A 10286-nucleotide genomic window follows, 5' to 3' on the forward strand; every position below is an offset into this window, starting at 1 on the left:
TATCATTATAACTATATAATGATAAAAGGCCTCCTTTATCTCTTTTTATGGTTTTTGGTTTAAAGTCTGTTTTATCAGATATAAGAATAGCTACTCCGGCTCGTTTTTCATTTCTATTTGCATGCTATATCTTTTTCCATCCTTTCCCTCTTAGTCTATGTGTGTCTTACAGGTGAGGTGAATCTCTTGAAGGCAGCATATAGTTGCGTCCACCTTTTTAATCCAGTCAGTATGTGTCTTTTGAGTGGGGAATTGAATCTTTTTACATTAAGAGTTGTTATTGAAAAGTGTTGATTTACTCCTAGCATTTTATTGATTTTTGTTTGGATGTCTTAAGTGTCTTTTGTTCCTTTCTTTCTGATTTACTATTTGTCTTCTGTATTTGTTGGGTTCTTGGGGTAGGTAAACTTTTTTTTCTCTTCATTGTTAGCATTTTTATTTTACTAGTGGGTTTTGATTTTTCTTGAGTTTTTATGGCAGTGGTGGTTATTTTTCAGGTACCAAACCCCGTACTCCCTTTAGAATTTCTTGTAAGGATGGTCGTGTGGTAGTGAGCGCCTACAGTTTTTGTTTGTCAGAGAAATATACTATTTGCCCTTCATTTCGGAAGGCTAGCCTTGCTGGGTAAAGTATTCTTGGCTGGAAATCTCTGTCTTTTAGTATTTTGAATATATCATCCCATTCCTTTCTGGCTTTTAGGGTTTGTGATGAAAAGTCTGATGTTAGTCTGATTGGGGCTCCCTTATAGGTGACTTGATGCTTCTCTATTGCAGCTTTTAAGATTCTCTGTTTGTCTTTGAGTTTTGCAATTTGACTATAACATGTCTTGGAGAGGACCTTTTTGGGTTGAATATGTTTGGGGATCTTTGAGCTTCCTGAATCTGAATATCTGTCTTTCCCTATACCAGGGAAGTTTTCTGCCACTATTCTGTTGAATATGTTTTCAGTGCAGTCTCCTTTTTCCTCCCCTCTGGAATACCCATGATTCAGATATTTGCATGCTTAAGGTTACCTGTATCCATTATCTCTCTTAGATTATCTTCAATGTTTTGAATTTCTTCTTCTTCTTCTTCTTCTTCTTCTTCTTCTTCTTCTTCTTCTTCTTCTTCTTCTTCTTCTTCTTCTTCTTCTTCTTCTTCTTCTTCTTCTTCTTCTTCTTCTTCTTCTTCTTCTTCTTCTTCTTCTTCTTCTTCTTCTTCTTCTTCTTCTTCTTCTTCTTCTTCTTCTTCTTCTTCTTCTTCTTCTTCTTCTTCTTCTTCTTCTTCTTCTTCTTCTTCTTCTTCTTCTTCTTCTTCTTCTTCTTCTTCTTCTTCTTCTTCTTCTTCTTCTTCTTCTTCTTCTTCTTCTTCTTCTTCTTCTTCTTCTTCTTCTTCTTCTTCTTCTTCTTCTTCTTCTTCTTCTTCTTCTTCTTCTTCTTCTTCTTCTTCTTCTTCTTCTTCTTCTTCTTCTTCTTCTTCTTCTTCTTCTTCTTCTTCTTCTTCTTCTTCTTCTTCTTCTTCTTCTTCTTCTTCTTCTTCTTCGTCTGCCTGTGTTATTTCAAACAGCCTATCTTCAAGATCAGAAGTTCTCTCTTCTGCTTCTGCAAGCCTGCTGGTTAAACTCTCTGTTGTGTTTTTTATTTCATTGAATGAATTCTTTAGGTCTGCAAGCTCTGCTACATTCTTTTTCAGGGCATTGATTTCCTTGTACATTTCTTCTTTTAGGTCCTGTATACTTTTCCTCATTTCATCATGTTGTCTAGCTGAGTTTTCTTGTATCTCATTTAGTTTCCTTAGAAGTATCGCTCGAAATTCCTTGTCAGTCATTTCAAGGGTTTCTTGTTCGATAGGATCTAGAGATTGAGAGTTATTATTACCCTTTGGTGGTGTACTTTCTTGATTTTTCATATTTCTGGTATCTTTCCTTTGGTGTTTAGTCATTGTGGCAGGGGATTTCACGGTCCACACGTTTGACCCTATTATCTGGCCAGGATCCTGTCAGGACTGCAAATTTGTCATGGCCACCTCAGCACCTGTGGGCGGGAGGTTCCAGCCTCTCGGGGCCATGGGGACTGGACTGGGCTGGGAGTCCAGCAGTAGCGCCTACCTGTTCCCACGCAGGTGGCTCGGGGTGTGTGGTCACGGCAGCTTTCAGGCATCTCTGGGGGGTCATCTCTGGGCTGTGCTTACTCTCCTGGGCTGGGAGCGGTCCCATGGCCTAGATTGCTGTTTAAAAGATGACTGCAGTGAACCTATCTGTGAGATAAATAACCACTCATCATTTTACCAAATATGGGATTTCTCATCTCTCTAAGTTGCTTGTGCTCTGAAATTTGAGAACTCAGTGACTTGTGTCTCTGCACCTGTTTCATGGAAGGCAGGAGCTCAGTCTTTCCCACAAGACTAAGAATCTTTGGAGACAGGGTTTATCACTTTCCCATTAGACTAAAAAAGACCACGATGAAGGGGCTGTGTATTATGGAGCTCCAAGTACAAGGGCTGAGATTCCTCCATCAGATTGGGGGAGCCCTGAGGGAGAGGCCTCTGTCTATTCCATCAGACTGGGTTCTCCCTGACAGAGGAGGCCGTGTCTCCCCCATAGTACAGGAACTACCTGACAGCAGGGCCTATGGATCTCCCCTTCACACTGGGCAGAGCTCCTGAAGGTAGGGCTGTGATTCCCAATTGAATTGTGGGTTCCATGACAACAGGGCAACTTCCACCTCATCTCCCTTCCCCACAAGCTCCCCATTCTCACGATGCCTTCTTCCTGCTCTCTCCACACACCTTGCTCAGCAAATCCTGTCTCCCCAGGTGCCCCTGCTGACAGCGTGTACACCAAAGTGCAGCACCTGGAAGGGGAGACTCTGTCTGTGCAGTGCTCCTACAAGGGCCGCAAAAACCGTGTGGAGGGAAAAGTTTGGTGCAAAATCAGGAAGAAGAATTGTGAGCCTGGCTTCACCCGAGGCTGGGTAAAGGGGCCCAGCTACGTGCTGCAGGATGATGCCCAGGCCAAGGTGGTCAACATCACCATGACAGCCCTCAAGCCCCAGGACTCTGGCCGATACTGGTGCATGCGCAAGACCTCCGGGACCCTGTACCCCTTGATGGGCATCTTGCTGGAAGTGTCTCCAGGTGAGCAGAATTGTGGGACACTGGAATGGGTAAAGGATGTCCTCCCTGCCCTGCACTCCACTAACATGTGATGTAAAAAGAACATCCATCAATAGTCATGTTGTGCCATAGGGGTTTCAAAGTACCTTTACAGACATTTTCATGAGCATTACTCTATAGACAAAGGAAATGAGATCTGAGAAGCCTCATGTGGCTCTGAGTTGTGCAGGGTCACAGAGCTAGCAGGTGGCAGAGATGAGATTCAAACTCAGGACACTCTACGCTTTGTTTTATTCAGTCATCTATTCAACAGACATTCTCTGAGCCCCTATTATGTGTGCCAGGCACTGTTCTAGGCTCTGAGGAGGCAGCGGTGAGCAAAAAGACACAATTCTTCCCTATGAGAGATGACAGGCAATAACTCTTCATCCAGAAAAACGATTGCAGATAACAGTCAGTGTTGTTAAGAAAATCAAACAGTGTGATGAACCAGAAAGTAACGCAGTGATGAAAGAGCTACTGAAGTACCAAGGATCAGAGAACACCTCCCTGAGCAGATGACATCCCGCAGAGTCCTAAGTGACGAGAGTTCCCTAGTCCTGGTGAAATCTGGGTGCTTTGCAGGGCACTCCGTGGGGAGAGCTGCATGTGCAAAGGCCCTGTGGTGAGAAGGAGCTTGGCCTGTATAAGGAAGGCTTGCATGGCTGGTCCGTATTGAATGTGGGGCAGTGAGAGATGAGCTGGGAGGGTCAAGCAGCAGGCCTGAAATACATGCTGTGAGTTTGGATTTTATTCTCAGTGTGATTGGAAGCCACTGGAGAGTTTAGAGAGGTGTGTGTGGCTTGTTTTTAAGACTATGGTGGCCGCTCGTGGAGGATGGATTGCAGGAGAGAAGGAGCACGGGCAGAGAGACCCAGCTGTGTGTCTGGCTGGAAATGACTGTGATGTGCAGCAGGATGTGGACACTAGAGGAGGAGAGAAGCGGATGGGCTCCAACCCATGTGTTTTGGACTTTCTCTGCACTTGTGCGTTTCGTGGCAGGACAGGACGTGCTCAGGTGGGAGGAGAGCGAGAGTGGGAATCAGGGACGACTCCAGGCTCTTGTATTGCATCAGGAGATCCAGTTATTGCGCAGGGTAAGCTAGTTTGGAGGAGAAAATCAAGAGCTCTCTTTGCCACATTAGGTTTAAAGCACCTCCAAGCTTGCCACGTTAGGTTTAAAGCACCTCCAAGAGCCCCGAGTGGAGAAAGGACCAGAACTCGGCTTAGCGGCCTGGAGCACAAGCGGGAGGTCAGACCTCGGTGTACGAAGGTCTTCAAAGATTTCATGGGAAGGGTCGTGTTATGTTTTCGTTCTGTTTTCCACCATCTTTCTAAAGTACCCTTGTATATTTAAAAGTATCTCTGTAAAGATGGCATTAACATCCATTTCTCTCATTTCCCCCAATTGTGCTGCGTCAATTCTCTTTCTACCTGTCAAGGGCGATTTGTGGAGATTGCAGCTGTGTAACTTTTTCAGTTACTTGGAAATAAAAAGAATCCTCAGCCCAGTTACAAACTCTAATCTTCTGACAATGGATGATTTTCAACCTGGTCAGGACCAGATTTATGGCCCAAGACACCTGAAGTGGGGAAGGGGCTTTCCTCTATGTCACCTCCTCCTGGTCCTCCCTCTCCCACACACCTGCGTTGATGTGTTGAGCAGGAAGGAGGGACAGAGAAATGGTCGTGCGACCTAATGACTGATGTGATGTAGGAGTGCTCGCTCTGTAGGAGGTCAGGCCTTTTCTGACACCCCTTTGGGATCCTCTGTGAGGTGGGCTCTCCCAAGGCACCGATGTGTGAGCTCTTTGAAGGGTTCTTTGGGGGTGTCGCTTCTGCTGAGTTAGAAGATGCAGGACATCAGGCTCCAGGCCAGGCCAGCCTCTTGCTCTGTGTCCAGCCTCGCCAGTGCTGCTCATTCTGGGTGTCCTTGCGAGAGAAGTGGCTCAAGCTCCCACGGTGACGACTTGGCCCTCAGGGAAGTGTCATGTCCTGCACAGTAGTGGGACGCAGCAGCCTCTCTCCCATTTGCTCATCCTTTGCAGAGACAGAACCTACGCTCCCTGCTAGAGGGAGGCCCCCAACTCCTACGACTCCCTCCTCATCCTCCAGCCAACCTCCAGATTGCGCCTCGAAATGGTGGGAAAGAGTTGGGTTGGTGGATGAGGGGTGCAGCACCAGGTCAGACGTCTCTTAGCAGGCCCCCAGGAAAGGACATGACCCCAACTCTTTGCAGCGATGTCTCGAACTTGGGGCCCTGGGTGTTCGTCTCTAGACCCTGTTTGCTGATTATGGAGCAGCTGGAACAGTCCCCATTCAACAACACTGTAGAAATCTCTGTGGCCCCCAGGAGTGAGGAAAGTCTGGAAAGTGACGTGAGAGTGATGGGAATGGAGAATGGGTGTCCTGTGGGGACAGGTGGCCTGACAGTCAAGCTACAGAAATTATGAAAGTCTCTCCCTTCTTCACTATGCCTACTTCTTCATTCCTGACCTCACCTGCTCAGTACACACACGTGCACTGAGCAGAGTGGAGTCCTAGACCCAAGGTCAAGGAGGGGAGAAGAGGACGGGCCTCACCGGGTGTCAAGAGAAGCGTGTGTCTGCCATTGCCTACTCCCAGCACCAAGGCCCCCATGTCAGTCTAATGCTCCGCTTCTCTGTTCCCTCAGCCCTCACAACTGGGAGGATCACTCCCTCCACACACCTGGCCAATGTCCCCAGGAGTGGAACTGCTGTCACAACAGGCCCAGCTCCCACAACCAGTCCTGATGCCCTTTTGACCACTAGCATCACTGTGTTCACTCCTGGACTCTTCACCATGGACAGACCCTTGCCTTCCACTGCCTCAGGGGCCACCAGGCTGACCTTCAAGACAGTCTCCGGTGACACAGGTACCAGCGCCAGCACCACAGGGTCCAGGAGGACCAGGGGACCTCAGACTGCAGTCATATCTCCGAGCAATGCCAGACCCTCCTGGGCTGGCCCAAACTCTGTCTCTACAATAGCCGGGCACCGCAGCACCAGATGGCCCTCTACAGGGATGTACCACACCAGCACCTCTCTCCTCAACAACCTGGATGCCACAAGGTACCCGAGGTGATGTTTACCAATGTGGCGCCACCTCATGGTGCCCAACCAGACCTGGAGGTGCAGATCCTACATTTGACCTTCCTTCCCCTTTTGCTCCTAGGAACTCAGCATGGCCATTGCTGAGTGGGGGGTGGGAGAGTGGAAGTGACACAGGGACGGTGGTGGTGGGCGAGGGGCAGGGGATGGGGTGCATGAAGATCTGTGGGTGGACAGGAGAGGGGATGGACCCGGACCAGGCAAGGATGTGGCTCTGGGATTAGGGGGTGGGAAAGGGTTCTCTTTAATGTGGCTTCCCCTGGAGAAGCAGACTCTGAGTCCAGCATATGTCATATCTGGAAACTGGAAAAAGGGTTGGGAAGTGAGACAGGGAAGAAAGGGTCCCATAAAGGGTCCTTCATCAAGCCACCTCCCACTGCGTGCAACAAGAGCTGAATCCCACTGGGGACACTGGAATCGAGGTCACACACCCCCTGAGGGCAAGGGAGCTGGGTATTTGTATCCCGCTGCTATGGGTTATCGGCAGACAGCTGGCAGCCACTTGTGGCACAGGAGGCTCCAGTGACAAGAGAAAGTCCTCAGGCCAAATAAAGAAAAAGGTGCTGCTGACCTGTGGACAGGGAAGTGGTACAGGCAGGGGCAGAGTTGGGTGCCCAGAGCACCTGCTACAGAGGACAAGGGGGAAGAGAAATCCTCTGTCACTGTGAGCTGAGCAAGAATCTTTATCTCCTCGGTCACATGTGGGGTCTCTCAGAGTCCTTGTCCTCACCCATAAACAGATTTATGGGCATAGTGGAGGAGATGTTCCAATGTAGAGAGATGCCCCCTCAGCCAGAGATGTCCTCCCCTGAACTCTTAGAGGCTATAGCTGGGAGTCCAAGGAGGGAGGCCCGTGTACGCCAAGAAGGGTGCCATCAGGTTTTCTGCGGCTGGCGTCGTGCCCTGCTCAGAATCCCCTAGTGCAACTGCAGAAATACATGATCAGGGTGGGAGGTGTGGGTGCTCATATCCTTCCCTCTGTCTTGGCCCCTCAGGCACCGGGATTCCGACCCCACTGTGCTCGTGTTGGGGCTGACCCTCCTGCCCGTGCCCGTGATATTGGTCATGCTCTATGGGTTTTGGAAGAAGAAACACAGGCGACGTGAGTAAAGCTGCCTCCCAGCCACCACGGGCAGCTCTTGGCACTTGCACTAGGGCAGTGACACTGGATCTCTGGGTACTGTGTCCTTTGCCTGTGTCCAGTCAAGATGACCATGAGACCCCAGCAAGGGAGGAGGGTGACCTGGCCGGGAGCACCCAGCCTTACCCTCAGGGGGACTAGCTGGTAGGACCTGGAGGCAGAGGCAGAGAAGGGGCTGGGGCTGGACCAGCAGCATCGGGCCCATGAGCAAAAAGTGTCCCTTCTTCACCTCTCTCCCCACTGCTTACAGGCTACAGCATGTGCAGCAACTCTGCGGGACCCTGCAGGGACCCACCCAGAAGGCTGGAGCCCACGTGGAACCCTGCCTGGTCTGAGACCACTTAACTAGGGATTAGGGAACGTCTCCCAGGGGGTCCCAGGAGCCAGAGAAATGAGGAATGTGGCTGCACACGCAGAGGATTTGTGCTGTGCTGCACCCCCATAGCCTTCCTGAGCCACAGAGTTCTCCTGGGCTGCCAGGAATCTGGGGAGGGGCCCGGAGCAGAGGACACCAGGCAGGATGTCCCAGGAGAGCCTCCCGGATGGTTCTGCTCAGAGCCACAGCCCCAGGGCCTTGGCTGATGGCAGAGAAGGCTGAGAGTGCTGTTTCCAGACAGAGAACCTCAGCTCCCATCTACCTTGGGACCCCTCACTATCCAGGTGAGGGAAGGGGGACAGCTGGAGCCACCCTCTCCCGACCCGGGACCACTGGGCCCTCAGCCTCCGTCTGCTCCCTGAAAGATTCCCTGTAGGCTGAGAATGACAGGGTCGGTGCTGATGAGCCCCAGAGACAGCTGATGTCCCAGGGCCCCTTCTGAGGAGAAGCAGAGACAGTGACTAAGATCTGGGCCACAGAGGGTTTGGCAGCAGGGGCTCCCAGAGCTATCCATGACTTCCCTATCTGGCTTGTCCTGACAGGACAGCTGGACACTCCTGTCCTGGGAGGCTGCAGAGCCCACACTACCACCCCTGCCACCTTCCTGCTGGATCCTTCTAGGAAAGCCGAGAGCCCCTGGCTGGAGAATGTGGTCTGGATTCCACCCCAAGAGAGATGTGTCCATTACTGCGGAGTGACTGGAATAGCACTGGAGATAAAGGTGACATCTGCACTCTCAGCCAGGAGCCAAGGACATCCCAGTGGGAAAGCAGACATAACGCACTGGGGAGTGACACAGCCTGGGCTTGCTGGACAGCCAGTCAGGGCCACTGAGGATGGATGGGAGGAGAGAGGAAGGGCCAGGGGAGTTCCTGGGGACAGCGGGGAGAAGGGACCTCTTCCTGCATCCATAAGGGGGCAGTAGAGGGAAGACCCAAGTGGGGGAATTGACAGATTTTGTCCCAGACACACACTCACACACACAGACACACACGCACATATAAATACGCACACACACATAAATACACACACAGACACACACACAGACACACACATAAATACACACACAGACACACACACAGACACACACATAAATACACACACAGACACACACACAGACACACACATAAATACACACACAGACACACACACAGACACACACATAAATACACACACAGACACACACACAGACACACACATAAATACACACACAGACACACAGACAGATAACACACACACACTGACATCTCTCTGGCCAGCAAGCTGCTAAGACAGCTGTTCTCCCTGTCAGGGGGTGTGGCCACCACCCAGGTCGTGCCCAGCAGGGGCTCACCTCACCTGGGCAAACAGCTCCCCAGGAGCTCGCCTCTCTTAGTGACCCTGCACCAGCAGCACGACAGCCGGCCTTGCCTGACAGCGAGGTACCCAGATGAGGAGCACGGGTTAGGACCAGGGACGGGGACAGGGTGGCCCCCTCTGTCACTGTGTCGCCCTCACCAAGTGACCAGGCCTGTCTCATGTTAGTCTCTTGCAAAAGGGACAATAATTGTACCTCTCAAATTGCTTTCGGGATAAAACAGAGTAACAGGAACATTGTAGAAGTAAGAAAATGCCTCGTGTGGTTCCTTAAGCCCCTTCCGGTTCCCTCACATTCTGCACTGAAGACCTTGGGTCCTATCTTTGCTTCGTCCTCTCTCTCCCCAGCAGTCCTGGTTTCATGGACTTTGGGGACCCAGGAAGGCAGCCCTTTGGTGAGGTCCTCTCGTGAAGACGGGAGGTTCTGGGGAGGGTACAGGGTGCGTTCATCTCGGTGTTACCTTGGCAAGTCCCTGTCCCTCCCTGACCCTGTTTCCTTGTCTGGACCAGGAGGGTGGAGATGAGCTCTGAAGTCCCTCGTACATCACCTCCTGGGTCAGCGGCACATGCACAGCAGTTCATGTGCACAGCTCTGCACCGAGTGAGGCAGGCCACGGGAGGGAGAGGAAGCCGGACTGCCTCAGTCTGCTCATAGCCTCTGAGGGATGGGGAGACATGGGACTGTTGGGGACACCCCACACTTAGCACAGACCAGATGCCAGGCCCAGGAGGCAGGAGGTGCTCGTGACCTTCAGAAATGGGAGCACCGGGGATCCTGCAGACTCGGGCCAGCCAGACAGGCTTCATGGAGGAGGTGGGCTCCACCTGAGGCCTGAGGCACAGGTTGGAGTCGGCAGGTGAGTGATCCCTGCAGGAGGTTCCCGAAATGCAGGTGCAGAGACTGCTCTGCCATGGCAGCTGGGAGCTGATGGTAGGCTGTGGGAAGGTTCCACTGGAAGGGGCTATGAATGGACAGAAGGGACATGGTCAGGCCCCAGGTGGTGGGTGCTGGGCCAGGCAGAGGCCTTGTACTGTGTCCTGAGGTTGGCAGAACATCTGTGAGGGTGACCAGCTGTCCCTTTTTTGCCCAGAGGAGGGGTCCTAGACCCTAGGAGCCTGCTCCATGTGAACTCCCTGGTAAGGACACGGTG

The 10286-nt window shown here is 51.3% G+C and overlaps 1 protein-coding gene across 1 annotated transcript in view; it reads left to right on the plus strand.

Annotated features, from left to right (window-relative positions):
* TREML2 (triggering receptor expressed on myeloid cells-like 2) overlaps positions 1–8704 on the plus strand; it is a 15038-nt gene extending 6334 nt beyond the window's left edge. Inside the window, exons 2-5 of the mRNA XM_008573440.1 lie at positions 2793–3113; positions 5806–6223; positions 7258–7364; positions 8322–8704. Of these exons, the coding sequence (XP_008571662.1) occupies positions 2793–3113; positions 5806–6223; positions 7258–7364; positions 8322–8704 (1229 nt within the window). The remainder of the gene's footprint in view (positions 1–2792; positions 3114–5805; positions 6224–7257; positions 7365–8321) is intronic.
* Positions 8705–10286: the final 1582 nt, after the last annotated feature.

Source organism: Galeopterus variegatus, unplaced genomic scaffold (genome assembly GCF_000696425.1).
Source record: "Galeopterus variegatus unplaced genomic scaffold, G_variegatus-3.0.2 Scaffold922, whole genome shotgun sequence".
Lineage (NCBI taxonomy): Eukaryota > Metazoa > Chordata > Mammalia > Dermoptera > Cynocephalidae > Galeopterus > Galeopterus variegatus.